The following is a 20277-nucleotide window of genomic DNA, read 5'->3' on the forward strand; positions in this document are numbered from 1 at the left end:
TCATCTGCCCACAGACCCTCTGCTGTAGCACACACACAAATATCCCAATGCGTGCGCTTTAAACCAGGAGATTGTTACACCAAAATAATCTCCACTGTGCAAAAAGCGGGTTAGAGCACAGAAATCGCCGATCGCTTCTTGTTCAAACTCTGTTCATGCTCGGAGTGCATCAGAATGTCACTCGGGACAGTGCTTTTGTTCATTCATTATTCCTCAGAGTAATGCAAACTAGATCAGTGATTAATGTGCATTATCTCGCTGAGGTGAGGGAACAAGAATGTGATTGTGAAGAACTGATCACAACAGCAGTGAGGTATTAAATGGGTATAAACTGTCCCACATCACCTTAACCTCATCTGCCACCTGCATTTAACAATTTAAATTCGGCAAGTAAGTAATAAACAGAATAATTTACTGCTATTTTATTTCTAATGCTCTTTTGCTATTGCTTGTTTACTTGACTGAATTTTTCTGTCCAAGCTGCATTTATAGGAAACATTCACTAGCAGAACAATCCAAGCAATTTTTCTTCTGTGCCAACTTGTTTCTTATCTTTTTGGCAACACACAAAAGAGAGAGGTAAAATGATCAGAAACTTGGGATTTGGCCTGGGCAAAAGGGCTGTTAACTTTACACAGGTTTACAATTTCTTGGTATAGTTTTATTTGGTACACAAATATATTAGGTGGCAAAGCAAGAATGTTCCCCATGTTCTCCTGAATTCCTGTTCCCTTTGCTGTTGACAAAGAGACAATTGTTTGGAAAGTTTTTACTGTAATTACTCATTAAAATTACTATTCTCACACTCACCAAAATGGTAAGTGAATATTTCATCATTGTCATGGACTAACAGACAGGAAAAGGATACCAGAGCTTGGATTTCATCCAAGATACAAGGCAGCAAACAAAATTAGAATTTAATCTCATGAAAAAAGGCATTAAGTATGGTGCATTTAGTAAGAAAGATTTGCACTTCATTTCCCTCTTCATTAAATTTTCTCTGGTATTCTTTTAAATTCCACTGTTGGAAATTCAAACAACCCCAAAACAAACCACAAAAAAGTCCAGCCCAGTGTAGACACCTGCAGCTATTTAGCATAAAAGCTTGAGCTGGCCAAAATTTTTAAAGTCCATCCTAAGTACACCTTTTTCTTGTAAAATGAGATTTACTTGCTGTATGAGAAAATTTGGCTTCTACAATAACACACAAATGCAGTTTTCATCTCAGAAAGCCATAACCATTCCAAGGGTTCCCAAGTCACACAAAGCCTGGGAGACATTTGCTCAGAGGAGCAGAGTTAAGGAGAACCCTGAATTCACCAGGTGCCTTCTGGCCTTTGGAACACCCCAAGCTTGGATATGGATGCACAAGTGTCTGTGGAAAGCATGGAGTTAATATAGCAACTTGATTTTATTTTGCTAATTTTAATTGATTATTATTAAAGCTTCCCAGGAGAGCAGCAGTAGATTTTGAGCTTCTTCTATCAGCCTCTGCCACACTGAAATAAACATATTTAATATCTCCCAATGACATTATTCCATGTTTTTGTGCTGTGTGAATCCTCCTGATATTTATCCTACGGTTGTTAATAAAAGTAGGAGTTTTTTTTTTCAGGAGCAGCTCAAGCACTCCCTTTTGGCCACTTTGTCTATCCCCATCCTCTCCAGCTCACTGGGTGTGCTGGTGCAGCAGAGAGCTCATCTGCATTAAAGTTTTCCAAGTTCCTTGAGGGAATTAGTTATGATCCACTTCAGTCTTAAGCCACTTATTTATTTTGGCCAGGGCTCATCTACAGCTGATCACCCAACTCTATCCATCCCCATCCTGCAGCTCAGCAAATATCTCATTTCAAGTGCTACAGACACTTGTAAAAAAATCATGCATGGCTATTTTAAGGAATATTAAACATGGAACCAACTGCCCTGGCAAGAGGCAGTGACCATTTTCCATGCATTCTTCCCCTGGATGCCTTTTGATGGCTCTGTTTTTCTGGGCTTAAGTTTATATGCTACTTTATAAGCAAGATTAAATGGAGCTCCTTACACAATTTTGGCATAAAGCTCTACACACTTGTTATTTTATTTATTATAACTTTGCTTTGAAGTGGAACCTATTGCACAGACCTGGCTTTATAAAAGGAGGTCAATATAGCACTTAAAAAACAAACAAACAAACAAAAAACCCTAACAAAAAACCAGCCTGACAGTAATTTACTTCCCCCTTTTTTCCCATCACTGAAGATAAGGACAATGCTGATAAGAAACAGTACCTGCAACTGTTCCAGGAAAGATTCCCAGTAGTGTTCTAGCCATTCCCAAGTAGGGCATCCCATTGCTGGTTTTATTACAAACTGTGAAGAGCCATCATGGCATCACTAAATACCCCTGGGGTGCTGCACCTGAGCAAGCAGCCTTTTTTGAACTGATAAACTTGTTTTAGCAGCATACAGATCTCTCATCCTAACTTTCTAAAGAAGCCTCAGGAGTATCTATTGAAATTGAGTGACTTTAAATCATCTTATTTTCTATTTTATTTGGTTTTCTCTCCTTATTCTTGTCGTGTTTAGATCTACTTTAATTTCCTGCTGTGTTTCTTGTGATGGATTTCAGATGCTGCTGGATTTCCTTAGCTGTAATAACTGAAGTGTCCCACTGTTGTTCAGGAAACTCATTTGGATGAACTTAGCAATCACAATGTGTGTGGCAGGTGGGTGTAATCTCTGATTTAAGTGAAATAACAAGGGGGGATGATCACATCAAACAAATTGCCCATCTGCCTCCTGGGCCTTGTTGGGGACACCTGTGTCTCGTCCTATTTTAGGGCAGCACCTGCCTTTTCTTCCTTTCTTTCCCAGGTTCCTGAGGGCTCTGTGCTGCTCTGCTCTCTGAGTAGAAGTGTGAAATGGCAGCATTCTGTGGGCCCTGGGAATGGAAGGTGGATTCAAGCAGAAGATGTAGGTGACCAAACTCCAGCCTGTGCTCATCCCAAGCCTTCTTGTCTTGCTGGGTAAGTTGGAGTTCTCCACAAGCAACCATTTCTCTTCTAGGAGTGCTTGAACACCTGAGAAAGAGTTAAAGATGCAAATCCCCTTTCCCCAAACCAGTGCTCTGGTTTTGAAAATGAGCTGGGTGTGGAGCTTTTTAATTTTATTTTTGTACCCTATAAAGTGCAAGTAAAGTAGAGGGTTGAACAGCTGACAGAGGAAACTTTATTTCCCAGAAGACTTATTTGGATGTGTCCACAGTCAAAGTGTGTGTCTGTAAAGCCTGTGTGTCATTCCTGCAGTGTAATAAGCACAAAAGGTATCATACTTTTTTCTTTTGAGGGAGAAGCTTCTAAGCAATTTGAGTTCTGTTTTTTATTGCTGTGAAATCTAAAATTTGTGAAGGACTCCAGGAAAATGGTTGCTATTTTTTTTTTCTTTCACTCATGGGGGAAAACAACAGAAGCATAACACTAAAGGAAAGATAAGCTCCCTGCTTAAACAAGTGGAGTCAGCTTCATGCTTTCCTGAGCTCTCTTTTGTCCTGTTTATTGTTTTAAATTGAGAATTAAAGTGTCTTATGTTCATCAAACTGTGTGCAACCAAGACTTCCTGCTGGTGTAGGGGATGTAATGTGTCTCTACAGGCCAGCTTTTCGGTGGTTTATGTTGAAGGAAAAAACCAAACCTGGGCAATTGGAACTTCTGGTGAGTAAAAAGTGGCTCAGCAATGCAAAGGGGTGGAGCAGCCTCTGAAACTGGGGGTCTGTAGTGGAAGCTTCTGTATTCAGCTGCAGGGACCTTGTGTCTGTGCAGAGGCTTTGACTCAAGCCTGTTAATGTGAGCTGGCAAGGGCAGTTCTGCAGGAAAGTGGGTAATGCTTGTATGTTCTGAGAGAGACCCCTCTATATTACTTGAAAATAGAGATTATATGTCATTCTTCTTCCCAGGAATTTAAATGTTCTTGGCCAGGTATCAAATGAGAGCTGCAATGGCTTCTGGGAGCTGTGGATTTGGGTTTTTTGACACTTGGAGCCACTTCACTTGCTCAGATGCCTTGAGTCTGGATTGTGCTGAAATCATTATGTACACATGTTGTAAGATTGTATTCATGTGTATTTCTATCTAATGGAAGGAAAACTATTCCCTCTAACAAACTCTGTCCTCTTAAAGGAATTACCTTTGTATTTTATTCCTCTTTATTGAGCTGCTTTCTCTTTCACCAACTCCCCAGGAAATAGGAGTATTCCAGGTCAGTGGGACAAGTTTCATGTGGAGGTTCTGCTTGTATATATTTACTTACTTAATACATAGACCTGTTTGTTGTAGTATTTGAGATTCTGCAAGTGTTTGTTTTATTTGCAGAGCGCTTTTGAAGTAAATGTGCTTTATTTGAAGTGGTAAATATGCCTTGGCTGGGGGTGTTGAGCTGGGCTAGGGTGTGTGCTGGGGGCTGCTCCTGGCATGGGATAGAGGGAAGAAATTAGTAGATAGACCTGGAGCACTGGCTTTGCTAGAAAATTAGAGGGATGAGCAACCACAGTGAGAGTTACCTTTTCTTTTTTCCCAACCAGTTCACTGAAGAACAATTCCTTCAAGGTAGTGTGAAACATCACATTTTAATTCCACATTGTTTAATTCCAGAGGCTATCCCTTTAGTATGGGGGGCCCTCACCATGCCCTGGCCTTTCTGTAGTACCAAAATTGAGAATACCCTGCCTACGTTTGCAACGAGCTCCCTGGAGAGCGCGAAACCCTAAAATGCGTGATTTAGTGTGTTTTTATTTAAAATAACCCTCTGCCACACGGTGTCACTGGTGAACTGAGCACGGGGTGTGCTGCTCCCGGCTGTGCTCTGCCTGTTTCCCGCTGCTGCCTGCAGGGTGCAGCTTCTGCCCACCCAACTCCGCCGTGGCTTGCTTGGAAACTTCCAAGGATAGACGGAATATTTATGGAGTAATAGAGAACTACTGCTTGGTTTTCATTTCAATTTTGAATTTGCATGGATGAGCGATTGGCACAGAGAGTGTTTTTTATTTGAAGGGAAGAGAAAAATCTGCAGAAATAGTAAATCTTACAGAATTTATTAGGGACAGTGCTCTTCCCTTTTTGTGTGCAATGGGAGTGGAGAGGAGCTGAAGAGACCCTAAGCTCATGAAATTCAGAGGAGGACCTAGAGGTGTGATTTCTAAGTCTTTCCAGGCATTTCTGTGAACTCTGATCATTCAATGCTGTGCCCTTAAAAGAGATGAGCAAAGCTAACTGCACGAGCACTTTGCTTGTGTGGGGTAATGTTTAGATTCCTGTTTTCTAAATTGAATTAGCACCACTTCTAACACTACAGATGGCTTTGATGACCTGGTTCTTCAGTTAATGTAAAAAGAAATGTAAGTGAACATCATGTGTAATGCACAAAGCTGCCAGATGTATGCGCTGCTCTCTGCCAATCCTGTTTTTGGGTGCCCATGTTAAAATGATCTGTGCTCTGCAAAACACTCCAAATATCCCATCTGAGGGCTGAGCACTGCTCAGGGCTCCTCTCTGTCACCCTGCAATGCCTTTGTTGGCTGTGGAGAGCCAAAGCTCGAATTTTAAATGCTTAATATGGGAGTTATGGTACATAGCAAGGAGTACAGGAAGGTCTGGAATGACCCAAGGCTCTGAATTCCTTGAGTGATAGAAGAGCAAAACGTGTTTGATCTGTGGTGTGTTGGGTGATTACCAAAATCAGTCAAAAAAGGTGAATTTGGAACTCTTCAAATCCATTGTCAAAATGCTACTTGTGATTGCTTAGCTGTGAGTGTGACATTTTGAAATAGCTTTTTAATGGTTCCTTGGGCTCTCTTTTAACTCACTCAGTATGTTAATTTTAAGAGGCATTTTCAAGTAAGAGAAGCAAAAGTAAGACAGTGATTCGTAAAGATTTTTTAACAAAAAGCAAAGCTTTGGGAGCCTTCAAGTTTCTGGAGGTGCCAAGGTCCAGGGAGTGGAGAAAGACAGGAGATGTTTTCTTGACCACAACTTGTCAATCATTAAAACACATTAAGTATTGAATCCTACCTATTTTTTCTGAGAAACTCAAGGAAAAAATCCTTGAAATTTTAACAAAAGTTGGATGTTGATGAAGTCTGAGCTTACAGCAGTGCTGAGTGTGGTGGACAGCACACTTGAAATAAAACAGCAGCCTTGCAGCTCAGAGTCCTGTGGATCATAGCTGTTCCCCTTTGGCATGATGCTTTGCATTTTTCTCCTCAATTTCAAAGCAAAACTATAAATAGGAGTTGGGAACTGTGTGGATGTGGTGATTGATATGGTTTTTTTTTTTTTTTGCTGTTCTCACCCACTTGCCTTATAAAGGAGGTTTAAGCTTAAATTAATATCCAATGATGGAGCAGTCTGTCAACCCGTGCCATGTCCTTGATCCATTTCCAGTGTGTTTGGCTCCATCCTCTTGCTGTGACAAATGTCACTGGTTTCAGCAGGGCTGGGTCAAGCCCTTTGCATGGAGCTTTTAAATTTCACTGTGAATGTAAATACTTATTTCTTAAAAATTAATACTTGGAATCCCAAATTTTTTTTTGTGAAAAAATCTGTATTATTTTTTGGGGTATGTAGTAGGAGCTACACCTTGATATAGGTCCTCCTGATGAGAGGAGATACCAGACATAAAATGAAGGATGAAAACAGTAATAAAAAGTTTCTGAGCCTGATAAAAATATGATTTATAGTCAGGACCCAGTTGTAAATCCCATCAGCACTTACTATAGCTATACTTACACGTTGCTACCTTGTTGAAAGAAAGATTAGTAAAGAATTCAGAATGTGGTGTTTAATTCATACAGTTACCTGCACAAGTTGCAACTGGCTTAACAAATGCCAGTGTTAGTAGTAGTAGAATAGTGGTATGTATTTTTATATTAATGAGGGTATCTACTATTTAAAGCTAAATATAGTCAACCCTGTTTTGGGGTCTGAAATGTGCAGAACATGTAAAATTTTACAGGGTTATAGCAGCTGCTCTCTGTAACAGGAATTTGCTCTACAGCTGGTAACAGTTCAGTGGTTCAGCTGCAACTTTGATTTATTTTATTGTCTCATAATTTCATACTGTGTGTTTGGCCTTGGTCTTGTATCAGGTGTTGTCTTAAGAGCATCCAAAACCTGATCTTTATATGTTTCTTTTAAGTTTTTGTGAGGGGGGTGTAAGGAGCATCTGAAGGAAACCAAGAGTTTCTCTGTGGTACACCCTGTTTTTAGCTGTGTCACTGGAATGATTGTTATCAACAACTCCCAGCATATTATTCCCAGGACAGGTGATACTCTGTCTTAGTGGCTTCAGGGGTTTCATCCCAGTTCTGAAAAAAACACTTATTAATAAATGATTTTTTTAAATTGTTACTGCTGTTTTCAGGATTCTAAAATGATTGTGTGTACAGGCAAGTAGAAACACAAAGTCAGGGTAGCAATATCCAGTGTATCATTAACTATGGGCTCCTTGCTGAATCTTCTCTCAGTGACTTTTTTCCTTTAGGTTTGTACCTATTTTCCAATTCCAAGCAATTGTTGAGTAGTTTCTGTTTGTGAAATCCTCAAGCAGATGTAATTCTGCCCTTGCCATGAGCAACAAAAAACCTCTAATCTGTAAATCTTGTATTTTCTTTCTGAACCTGCTTTGGTGTGATACTTTTGAGAGCAGTGGCATGTGGTCAGCTGGAGCTGCACAATAATTTTTACTCTAACGGGGGTACAGTGCAAGGTGTTGATGGGCATCAGCAAACTCTCAGCATCTAAGGAGGCTGTGCAAAAAAAGCAATGCCAAGAAAATCCGCTTTGTCTGCTTCACGTGCTTTGAAAAGGAGTTTGACTTGCCATGCCACAAAATTTTGAGGCCACGGCTGATTTTTTAACCCTGGGAAGAATTTGAAGCCTCTGAGGTTTGTGAGCCTCTTGCCCTGAGTGGCTGAGCTGGAACAAAACCCAATTTCTTGGCTGACTCTGCAAGATTTGGGGATAGTTGGCTTCTGCCTTGGGATCCCTGGCCAGGGCTGGCCCTGAACACCAGCGGCCTTGGTTACATGCAAGAGAGAATATGCTTTTGAGGATTGCAGTGAAATGCTGCTGAGGGTGCTTTTGTAGTAATTTGGCATCTGTTCAGCACCTGCCTTTAACGGGGTGGGTGTTAGTTGTTGCTTCCTGGAGAGAGCTTCCCTTCTGTGACCAACTAACTGCCCATGGCACCTCCTAGAGTGACCCTTGGGGCTTGGCATGGCCTGGCTGCAATTCCTGAATTCCTGAGGGGAGCCCACCTGTGCCCCCTGGCTTGTGCTGCTGTTGGCAGAAGGAAGGGGTGGGACACCCTCTGTGTCCCCTTGTGCTGGTTTTGCCTGGGACAGAGTGGGCTCAATGCTGAGCAAATGTCAGAGCAAAGCCTTGCACGGATTTGTTCTCATTCAGGGAAATGTGCAAACCTTGGTTACAAATTTAGGAGCACAAATGCTTGAGGGAAGGAAAATGAAGTATTAATGCACACACACATACCATAACTGTGCCTCCAAATGGAGTTAATTATGGACATGCTTCCTCAACCCTCCTGCTCCCCACAGGTTTTCCTTGACTAAATGAATTGTGAATCCTGTTCGTGTTGTCCAAGTTAAGTGGAGTGAAACCTGCCCTAAGTAATACTGGGGGGAAGTTTCAGTCGTAATTTTATGATGAGCTTTACCATTTAACATCATTAAACTCAGTTATCACAATTAAGTTTGCTCTAGGGTCTTTCATGGTGCTTTTATTGGATGTTTTCTTTAGTTGATTTGCTTCCGTTCCTGAATATAGAGTTTTAATGTTCCTGGGTTTGTCAACCTTTTAAGAAAACTTCAGCTTAAAAAAATTGATTTCTGAGAGCTTCCCAAATCAGAGAAACAGCACTCTTGATTTCATCATGAAGAGTCTGGAGTTGTTAGTGATTAAACTAATGGGCTGTGTAATTATAGCACAGGTTGACGTGCAGAGGTTTTGCAAACCATTCCTCTCCAGTTGCTGTAAAGCCGCTGCCTCCTGCCCTGCTGCTCCAGAGACTCTTTCCATGCAGGAATTGATTACATTTGCAAAATTTTCTTGTAAAATCTTTTCCCTTGTAAATATATTCTTTCCACACATCCAGTGCTGATTCAGTTAGAAATGGTTTTGCATTTAGAGGAAACTTTTTCCCTTGTTCCAGGTAGAGCCTTTCTCACAGGTCCCAGACTGGATCTGGTAGGCAAAAATCTGTGTATAACTATTGCCATCATCATGGTTCCTGGTCTCCAGTCCTTGTTGTCTCTGGATCATGAACAGATGGTGTTCAAGTTTTAGTTGAATATCTGACTGTATTGGAAATGAGGCAAAATGAATTCAGCCATCACTAATAGTAATAACGCCAAACCCACAGGAAGTTTTTCTTCTTCTGCTTTTCCATGGTCATCATTATAACTCTGTTACAAAACTGTTTCATCTAACCAATGGTTTTGGAGGTGCATCTGCAAAATTTTGTGGTGTTTTGTGAGCTGAATCATGATGATCATGGTTCCTGTGCACACAAGTCTCCCTTTAGGTCTGTCCATCTTGTTGGTGTGTGCAGAAATCAGATTAAATGCAGAAAAAAAAAATCTCCATAGAGTTACTGCTCTAGCTAGGTAAATGCAGCATTTTAATTGCATTTATAATTTGAGCCCAACCAGTTGTGTATTAGTAACAGTTTTGCTCACAGCAGTAACCAGCAACAACCACAGGCATTGAGCTTTGTTTGATCTAATTTTTGGAAAAAATTGTTTAGCAATCACTGCTAATAGCTGGCTGATACTTGCATAGCATCCAAGTTCAACTGTACATTTGCCTTTCACAGGGCAGACTTGCAAACATGATCTGGCACCCAAACAGGCCTGTGCTAGACTAAAATTATTCATGTGTAGTTGGATAAGTAAACAAATAAGGAATTTGGAGACTTTCAAGATTATTGAATATATTTAATTGGGTATCTGCCTTTTTAACTTGGAACCACTCAGAATCATCTTGAAACCAGGCTTTTAGGCTTCAAATAGCATTTATTTGTTTCTAGGTTTGGTATTTGTGACTAATTGATGGATTTCATGAGCTCAGAACAGTCTTAAGAGAGGGAAACTCTTCTCCAGGATGATGGACATACCGAAGCAAACAGGTCCTGTGTGCTTTGCTGTCAGGTTGATGCCCCTGCAGTGTTGATCTATATGGCACTGATGGTTCTATCCTGCTCTTCAGCAAAATATTACTCCCTTGATGTCTCAAAATCCCAGAAAAGTTGTGTGAGCCCTTAAATGGGAACAAGTGCTTTTGTGAAGGGTGACGTGAGGTGAAAAGGGGAAGTGGCAGCGCAGGGGCTGTGCTGGCTCCTGAGCTGCAGAGCATAGCAAATGCTCCAAATATCAGATGTGTAAGTTGAAATTGCCTCGAGGCAGCTTAATCTTATAGGGGAGGAATTGGCATGGTGCATAAACCAAGCAGAAATGGGCCTTGGCAGCCGTGGAGGAGCAGCGGCAGCTCCGGGACAAGTTGTTCCGAACACTTTATCGCTCGTGCTCGCTGCACTGCTGACCTGGGCAATGTGTCTCCTGGTTTGATCTCGACCTGATATCCCCCTCAGCCAGGCCATCCTGCGCTTTATCCCAGCCTCAGCCAGCTTTCCAGGGAAATCCTCCTTGCTGCCTGGGATCTGCAGTGCTAGGGAGTGCTGCAAAACCACCCTGGGCTGGTGCAGGAGGTGGCAGAGGTGGCCTTAGAGCTGGAAGGAAGAAGAAAACAGTGTCATGGAAGTAATGCTTTCTCAAATGTGGGTCATTCCCAGCCTTTTTTGGGGATGGAGTGGGCAGGTTCTGCAGCATCTCAGTGTTCCAATCCACTTGGGCGGTTTGGTGCCTCAGGACTCATTTGTGCTCTGCGATTGCTCCGTGCTGGGACATTGTGGAGGGATTATTGGGGCAGAATTAAAAGCTTTTTTGTTGTTCTTCTGGATGGTTTTTGGCACTGGGAAAACCTGTAGCTCTTGCAAAATGTTCAGCATCCCTGAACTTAAACACTATCGTAGCATCAGACCTCACTGGATTTTGGCTTGGGGCTTGCATCCGGAAGTATTAAAATGCTTGTGTTAGACAGGAATGTTACCCTCGATATAAATTTCCATATAAAAACCTCTGCTTGTCGTTTCTCCATATATTCCCCTCATTTGTCTCACCTCCCTTATTTTTTTTTAATTGCCATTTCTGCTTGACAAACACCGCTGTGGTCCTAGCTGTGTGTCAGCTTTCGAGGGAGCTCCTGCAGGGCAAGGAGGCTTTGAAAATGAACAAAAATTAATATTTTAGGCTTCCCATGGGGTCTTTGTGTATGCCTGGTGAAGGAACTGTGTGAGCAATGGGTTGAGGGTGATGTGGGGGGAACCCACAGACCTCTCCCAGGGTGGCCACAGCTGTATCTTCTCCCTGTGGGGTGGGGCACCCTGTCCCTTCCCCTGTGCTCTGCTGGTGCTGCTGTGCTGGGTGGGATGGCGTTTACACCTCTAAAGCCTCCTGAGCTCTGCACTGGCGAAGGGCTGTGTGGTTGTTGGCTCCAGCCTCGGTGCTGCAGGGCATGATTTCAACCATGTCTATGGAGACCAATTTTCAACATCAAAACAAACCAGCGTAAGTGGAATTTATATTACCTTTTAAAAACACAAGTCAACAGAGCTGAGGGCTCTGCTTCGAGGAAGCCTCTTGGGTTGGTTCAGGGAATTACTACAAATATTTTACATCCTTTTGGAGACTCCAGGCAACCTCAGGAAGCATCTGCCGAGGACAGCTGTTGAATTACCCCAAGTTAAATAGCTGATCAGAGGGACTTTGAGGCCTGTGGTGTGAAACAGCACCCCCCCTGCTCATCACCAAACTGCTTGAAAGCACTGTCTAATTTTCAAGTCCAGGCTGATCTTTTTTAATTTCTAGAAAAGATTTTTTCCCCCTGAAGTGTTTTCATTTTAGGTGATGGTAGTCAGGAGCAATTAGACCAAAAGACTTGATCCCAAGTGTGTGAGTGTGTGTGGATTTGGTAGTCCCAGAGGTGAAGAAATATTCTCCTGTGCAGAGATAAAAAATATTCCTGCAGCAATGTAACAGTAGTGGATGGGTTAAATTCAAATAAGACGATGCTGTGGTGGAGGATGTGTTGTGATGCTGCCCAAAGCCCATGGAAGAGGCAGAGTAAAGATGGGCTGGGGGTGTTCCACCCTGCTCTGAAATGTGCTTGAACACTCAGTGCTCAGATTGAAAACAATCTTGTAAAGTCAGTAACAGAGGCTAAAAACCGGAATCTAGAAATTTTATTAGTATGTTTTGTTTTTTCTGAGCTGGTTAATGCTTATCCCAGTCTGGGGAAGAGAAGCATCCCAAGCTGCCAGACTTAACATTTACAAATAGCCTGGTTTAGGGATTTTGGCCTAGGTACAAGCATCAAATTTTGACAAGATGAGTAGTGACTTAAGCGTTTTCTTTGGTGCCAACAAGCTGCCAGCTTAGAGACATGTTTTCATTACCTGGGTACCTGCAGGCAGGTGGATTTGAGTGGGATGTTGGTACTGAGTGGATCCTCCTTTCTTAATCTATCATACACCTGTAACAGGTATGTGTGAGTAATCCTTCAGGAGAGCTTTGTTTGCATCTTTGATTGCCATGATGTGAGTGTGGTGCCTCTCTAGCTGTTTTTCACATCTATATGCAAACAGCCTTCGTGCAAAGTGAAGCTTCACAGGAGCATACTCTAGGCTCTTAACTTTCTGGCACCCCAGAAAATGGGGGTAACAAATTTTTAAACCAAGTAAGGAAACATATTCCTGCAAAATGCTTACTTGTGTTAAAACTGGGTGGTTTTCAGTCTGGTATGGTTGATCACCCATGAAATTTTGGTGCTTTATGGGAGATATTCACTGTATAATTCAGATCTTCCCTCCTCAGCATACCAGAGCAGAGGCAGAAATCTCCTGACCCCATTAAAGTTTCATGTTACTATTTTGATCCTCGTGATTCAGTTTTCAGTACAAAATCACGGGCCTTGCAGGGAGTGCTTAGCGTGTTGGTTCATGTTTTCTTCTACCTACCTCCCTCTGCCAGCTTGTAGAGCTCTCCTGAAACAAAAGAGCCCTACTACATAGTGGGGGGCAGTGTCTAGACTGACCCTGGGCTGCAGAATTGTCTGAAACCAGGTTTATTTTGGGATGAGAAAGCAGCAAATGCAAATATCTCCAAGGGTCAGCTCATGCCTATTAAGTGTGTCCAGAAATGGCTTTCCTGGAAACACCATTATCTGCAGTGATCTGGTTCCTGCTGCCTTCCCTCAGGTAGTGCCTTGAAACTGGGCAGAAGTGCATTTTTTCTCCCTTGAAGGTGACTTTTTTTGCAAACATTTGCTGCTGGCTGAGTTTGGCTGTGATGCAGTTGTGGCCGCTGCTGAGCTGGGTGTGATATTTGGGCACGGAACTCGGTGCTGGCAGCCACTGCACAGAAACCTCACTAATGCAGGCAGTGGATGCAGCACCAGTGTGCTCTGTGCAGCTGCCTCCCTTCTTCCTTTTGGTGGGATTTCCAGGTTTTGGGCATTTGGCATCATAACAGACAGTGCTGACGGCAGAGCTCCTGGCCAGCGTGTGGAGCAGCTTTGGAGCTGCCAATGGCAAGCTGGGAATGCTTCCCTTGTGCCCGTGGGTGCCAGGGGAGCAGCTCCTGTCCAGGACAGCCACGTATTTAATGGCTCTTGGGAGGCTTTCCTGTCAATGTGTGCAGTTAAAACTCAGCCTGCTCTGGGCTTTAACATTCCTGCTATAAGAAAGGGACTGGACCCAAGCTCCAAGCTGTGTTTATGCTGTAGTGCATTCACACAAGTGTGCAAAGGTTCAGCTTCATTCCTTGCTCTGTTCCCCAGTTATTCCTGATGCTGGATTAGCTTTCTGGAGTTGTGGTTTCCTTTTTGAATGGTCTGCCATAACCCTGACACTCTCCTGGGAGGCAGTGGTCAGTCCAGAGGCCTTTGCTGTTCAAATAAAGCTGGGATAACTTCCTGCATGTGCATCACTTTGCATTTATCCCCTTTGGTTTTATTTGGCATTTCCTGCTCAATGTTCTAAGCACTGTAAGGGCTCTGTTTTCCAGAGGATGCTCATCTTTACCTGAACAACTGGATATTATTAGCAAAATGTTCTGTTCCCCATCTTTTATCCACTTCTTACTGATGCAGGTCCTTTGATTTGTTGCCTGTAAGAGCAGCTCTGGCACAGTGTTGGCATGCCAAATTCCTCCTCCAGGCATGCAACAGAAAGTTTCACTGTTTTTTTGTTTGGTGGTTGTTTTTTATATTGGTTTGATTTGGTTTTGGTTTTTTTGCCATGACATTATTGTTTTTTGCTTGTCCCCCTAATGTGTGGATCCCTCCTTGGCCCCATCAGCCTCCTGGGATGTTGCTTTAGCTGTGACTGGGAGAGGCTTGATTTGCCATTTGCAAGCTGCTCCTTTGGCCTGCCGTGTTTGTTTTCACGTGTGACCTTCCAGAGCTCAGGAACATTTCCATTTGCCTTGTTCATGTACAACCTCAGCTTCTCAGAGAATGACTTACTGATTTTAATAATGCCTTTTACCCTGCTGTTTTGGTATGTTGGCTTCCCCTCTGCAGCCCTTGCTCTGAGCTTCCAAAAGTTGTTTGTTTTCCTAGTTTCCATGCCGCCTGCAGGAATTTTGCTCTTTTGACTTCCCACTTGGGTGTTTGTTGTATATATTCTGTATAGGAAACATTCCTGTATGTTGCACAGAGATACTCCAGAAACACTCCAATTACAAGAAGAAAATGTGACCTTCCAGAGGAGGTGGTATCAGGTTCAGATGTTTCTGGAGTGGCACTGGCACGATTTAAACCTTGAGGTGTCTGTGTAACTTCCATGGCTGTGGTTTCAGAATTTAAACTCCTAAATATGTTGCTTTTGTCAACCCAGATGACAGGCTGCTCAATTTGAAAGCCATTCTGTGTGCTTGCTCTTCATGTGTATGGATGGGAATGGGGCATGCCTTGGGAGTTTTTAGGGACCTGCAAAAGCTTTAGGGGGTGTCTTAAGGGTTGGGGAGAGAGAAAAAAAGGAATGTTTTGTTACAGCAATGCAGTGAAGTGCAGCAGAGTGTGTATTCACAGGGTGAGAGTTTGTCCTGTTCGAATGTTTGTCCTGTTTGAATATATATGTTCTCTGTGGTTATGTGGAAATTACAGAAATATTGTTCATATTTAAAATATTAGTTATCCAGATGCATTTCTATGAGGGAGCAGAGATGCAGAGCACTGATCTTTCTTCTGGGACTGTTGGGATTCTGGATCAGAAAGCAAAATAATTTATCTCAAGAGAAACAGCATGTGACTGACATAGAGTGCATGTGTTTGCAAACAAAATCTGAAGCTCACCTAATTCCAGTATTTTGGTCTGCAGGGAGCATTGCTGGGTGTCTTGGCCATTTAAACAGTAACAAGGTGATGGCTGAGATAGCAGAGAATGAATCAGGGGCTGCCTTCAGTGCTCCTTTGTCATATTGCTGTGACATGAAGTTTGCAGCTTTTTCTGCTGAGCAAATACAGTAAGTGTGAGGCTTTAAAGAGTTAACTTTGAGGTTACTTACTTAAAAAAAAAGTTACTTATTTAATGCACATAATCAATATCAATGTAAAGCAGGACCATATCTTTTCCCATGAAAAAAATTACAAAAGCTGTTGTACTGCCCTTCAAATTTGCTTTGGCAACTCTAACCCAACCCTGTTTTATTAAACAGCTCTCTTTCCTCCTAATATATACAGAAATGTTTGCTGTATAAACATCTTAACTAGACATCTGCTTTTCCCCAGATATAAAACACAGTTAACTTTTTGCCCTGTTCACTGAGGCTGATCACTTTTTTCTGCTGGCCAGATGAAATAAAATTGGGTTTTGTAGCAGATGCAGCCCAGTTCAGTTTTGCATGACGCAGGTGTTCCCCCAGCTGGGAAGTGTGGAATTGTGCCATTTTGCTGAGATGATGGGGAGGTTTAGATATGTGAGGGCGTTAAAAATAATTCTCCGTGTTAACAGTGGGCTTTGTCCCTGGTGGGCTCCATATGCTGAACAGCTGACTGGGGCAGCAGCTGTTCTATATTTTAATAGGAGACTTATAAAGTTAGAAACACGGATGATCATTCAAAACACAAGCAACTCTTTGCAGCCATGGAAACAGGGTTCAACAACAAACTTGCATTTGTGAGCCTTCCAAGCAAAATAATCCCACTGCACTCTGTTCAGGTGGTCCTGGGGAAGTGAATGAACTTGCATTTTGATTTCCTTAAGTTCTGTTTACTCAGTCCTATTTTTTTCTCCCTTTTCTCCCTCTTTTCTGTTTCTGAGAAGATACTAAACTTTGCATGTGATCCTGATTTAGATTCTTCAACACTGACAGATTTGTATGAGAATCCTTCCTGAATGTGCTATTGGTAATGGTCATACCAGTGGGATACAGGGAAGGCTGAGCAAACACTTTGCTCTCATATAATTTCTTGGGATTTCAATGCCCTTTATAATCCAACTAGCTCTTCAAACTCATGTTGCATGTTTGCTGCAGTTCCATATAATTTGCAGGGAACAGGTGAAGCTCTGCTTGCCTGGAGAATTGGAGAACCTGCAGGTTCCTCTCCTAAAATCCTGCATGTTTTTTGGTGTACAAAAGCTCTCCTTGTGCAGGCCAGATCTGAACCTTCTTCTCATTCTGACTGTGGGTTTCTTTCAGGCTCAGTCATGTACCCCACTGCAACCCAAAACAAAACCAACCACCCCCTGCCAGCTTCTGCACAGCTCAGCTCTGCTCCTGTTTTGGTTTGGAGGGGCTGCTGTTATTCCAGCCTCTGCTTCTCCATGGAAGTGCTGCCCACACCCAGTGACCTCCTTTAGGCTCAACCAGCCTGCAGCAGAATAATGACAAGTGGCTGGATGCACACTCCTGAGCTGTGTGACAACCTCTGACTTGGCCAGTTTGGGCTCTCAGTGGTCTGGTGGACAGCTGGATATTGCAAACAGACAGGGAACAGGGTTGACAGGAGAGTTTGTGTGTAAATAAAATGGGTTAGGCCAAGTAACTGAGCACAGTGAGGTGTGCAGGCTGAGGATGGCTTTGGGCACATGTGTGAGGTACAGCTGCCTCTGCTGCTCCTGCCATTTGAGTGGTATATAAATATTTTTATATATAATGATCAATTTTGGGTCACTGTCAGAGGAGCAGAGGTTTAAAAGGAAGGCTTAAAAGAGCTGGTGATGAAACTGATGTAAAAATTAGCAGAGCATGAAGGTAGAGTAAATCCTTGGGGCAGAGCCTGGCAGCTTGGGGACTTCAGGGATGATTTGTGGTTTCTTAATTTGCTGCTGGGACCAGCCTGGTGCCCTTCAAGTCTGAGCTCTTAAGGAGGCAAAATCACTTGAGCCTCTTCTGGACACCTATCAAGAGAGAACTGCGCATTTTAAACTTAGAAGCACCACAATTGATTTTCTTGGAGGGGGCAACAATTTGGAAGTTAAAAGTATGTCCAAAAGAGCAGGGCTGATGCTGGGAGTGGAGGGGGATCCCTGAAAGGCAGCACAGCTTGTTTGTGAGGGCAGCCTACGTTGAGAGAAAAAGTTAATTAAAGGAAGTGTGGAGGTGAGCATGTGCTGCTTGCCACAGGAACTGCATGGAGGAGCAGAAGGCTGAGGGCATTTTGCTCAGTGTGTGTGTGGAATGAGGAGTTGCCTTTCAAACCGAGTGAATTTGTAGTGATGAATGGGGAGGAATCTCCCTGGGGAGAGGAAGGAGCTCCCTAGAAGCCAAACTCCGTATCAGAGACTTCTCCCCATGGCAAGCCCCAGTTAAATGCCACTACAGAGCAATGGGTTTGTCCTGGTGAGCCCCTCCCTGCAGGGAGGGATGAGGGATGCCTGGGGTCTCACCCCACTGCTCCAGGGCCCCAGGCAAAGAGAACGTGACCCAGCACCAGCACAGTTTTCTGGCCTGTGCTGCAGCCATGTGCTCCAACCCTTTTGGCAGATGAAGTATTTGTTTAAAGCCGCAGATGACTTCCTGAAGGAATGATCATTGGATAATGGGGTCCTGCTCTGCAGTCTGCCTGAGTGTGAGGGATGTGTTGCCCTCAACCACAGCGGTTGTGGCCTGTTCTAAGTTATGTTCTGGAGTGAACTTTTGCTGTCAGTAAAACTAAATCTCAGTAGGCAGCAGGCTTGTCCTTCTACAGAGGAATTGTGTTTTTAGTCTTCCAAGAACTAATCCTATATGGGCTGAGATCTGGATCCCTCTGACTCTGCAGACCTCAGTACGGCTTTTCCAACTCACAGTACGTGACAATAATGGTTGTAGTTACAAACTACCCCAAAACAGACCAAATACAATATGGTAAGAGATCTTTATTAAAAATTTTGTACATCAAAGGATTAACTACTACATTTTAAACAAGAAATAAGATTTTACATATTACAAAAGATGTTATTAGTTCTTGAATTAGAAATAAATTTTATGAACACTGTACATGATACATCTGAGTTGTAAGAGCAGGAACAGGACCGAGTGCCTGAAAATGATATAACTTAATAAGAAAATGCACTCAATTCTTAGTATACAACATAATATTTCTGGAAAAATAGTATGTTAACTTCAGTCTGAAAATGCTGCAACCCTCTGACCAGTAACTACCAACAGTGTTCTCATGGACATTTGTGCCCTGCCTGGTGATTTTCCGTTTGGAGTTTCTTCCTTTGTTGGAGAAATTTTCTTCCTATGGCCTATTTTTCTTGGAGAGAGCATAATGTTATTCCACGGTATGGTTAACACAATCTGCATACAAAAACCTGATGCAAAGCATTTCTCACGATGCAACTTTACCTCCAACCCAGAGTAGAAAAACCAACTGTGGTAGCACATAAATGTCTACAGAAATAGATTTTTATTGACTGTTACCTTTTGCTACAAAGTAGTTAGAAAAAAGAAATATATTTTAGCTTGTCGGATAACCATTACTTTGTGTATCATTTGTACTACATAATTTTTTTCTTTTTTGAGATTCAGTGTAGCTGCATTAGAATTTAAAATAAAAACAAAACAGAAGATCACTTAAATTGCATGACCTATTTGGCTAGGAAGGGTGTGTGAAGTTTTACAGGATAGTATGAACATACAGTTCTAATATAAAAGCGTAGTATGTATCTAGTCCAAGGAAGGTAATAAAAAAAGATTTAAATCTTTATACAGAAAGTGACAATGCCCATGTTATACTATGGAACACATCTACTAATTTGGAATTACAGGTGTAATGTGTGAATAAAAGATACCAACTTACTAAACAAATTTTTTAAAAATGAGAGCAAAATCTATAAATAAAAATAGTAAGTGCTTTCTTTCTGATAATATTCTTTGGCTGCTGTGAGTGCCAGTGGAGGAGGGTTATTGCAAACCACTAAAAGGCATAAGGTCCCACTATGATTGTTAACCTGAGCACCGAGCTCGTGCGATAATTCAGGCTGTTCACCGTCAGCATCTCCAGGTCCACAATGTGCTCCCTGGGTCCTGAGAGGGACTTCACCAGCACCAGCATGGCGCTCACGGCGCTGGTTTGCTGCAACAACAACACAACAGAGCCCAGCTCAGTCAAACCCACAGCAAGTGTGGTACCTCACTGTGCCAGGCTCTGTCTCAGCACAGCCATGCACCAGGCAAAGCGTCTTTTAACACTGCTAAATGGCCATGGCTAAGCTCACACCTGGCTTTGCTGCGGGGAAAACTTCACCTGACTGACACCCAGAGGAATCAACTGCCCTGCAAAATCTGCTCCTGGTTACGCTGACTCCCAAAGGATGGGGGAAGTGGTAATCTGTCCCAGGATGGTTTTTGTTTTTATCCCCATCTACCAGCTTTTAAAACAGAGAATAAGTAAAACAAGAGCCCTAATGATTTTAACAGGGATGTAGCTTGTTCAGCACAGGGAAACTCAAAGTGTGTCTCATGGCTCATTCTCGAGGCGTTGGGCTGTCCTTGTAAACATTGGGAATTTTTGCAACTGTTGTGTACCTATTTCCATCCCCACTTTGTACTTTTCCCAGTCTGGGATTGTGCTGCTGGGGAATACTGACAGGCCTTGTTGGTGTTGTGCTGCTGGTTTGTCAAACAGCTTTGTCCTTTCCAGGTGATGACAAAAGGGTAAATTCCATCTTTCCCTTTACT

At 42.7% G+C, this 20277-nt stretch overlaps 1 protein-coding gene and 1 long non-coding RNA gene across 5 annotated transcripts in view; one reads left to right on the plus strand and one right to left on the minus strand.

Annotated features, from left to right (window-relative positions):
• Positions 1-2607: 2607 nt before the first annotated feature.
• Positions 2608-20277, plus strand: part of LOC146438933 (uncharacterized) — a 147570-nt gene continuing 129900 nt past the window's right edge. For 3 of the 4 annotated variants that reach the window (XR_014850566.1, XR_014850567.1, XR_014850569.1), the window contains exons 1-2: positions 2608-2707; positions 2856-3007. This is a non-coding gene — a long non-coding RNA (uncharacterized LOC146438933). Of the gene's footprint in view, positions 2708-2855; positions 3008-3630; positions 3692-20277 lie in introns of all 4 variants that reach the window. The other variant, XR_014850568.1, reaches the window with a different exon arrangement.
• The window catches only part of EFEMP1 (EGF-like fibulin extracellular matrix protein 1), a 45452-nt gene continuing 43622 nt past the window's right edge, over positions 18448-20277 (minus strand). The window contains exon 11 of the mRNA XM_085054192.1: positions 18448-19672. Coding sequence (XP_084910318.1) covers positions 19514-19672 — 159 coding nt within the window. The 3' untranslated portion in view covers positions 18448-19513. The remainder of the gene's footprint in view (positions 19673-20277) is intronic.

This window comes from Lichenostomus cassidix, chromosome 3 (genome assembly GCF_008360975.1).
Source record: "Lichenostomus cassidix isolate B80296 chromosome 3, HeHo_3.0, whole genome shotgun sequence".
In the NCBI taxonomy this organism is placed as follows: domain Eukaryota; kingdom Metazoa; phylum Chordata; class Aves; order Passeriformes; family Meliphagidae; genus Lichenostomus; species Lichenostomus cassidix.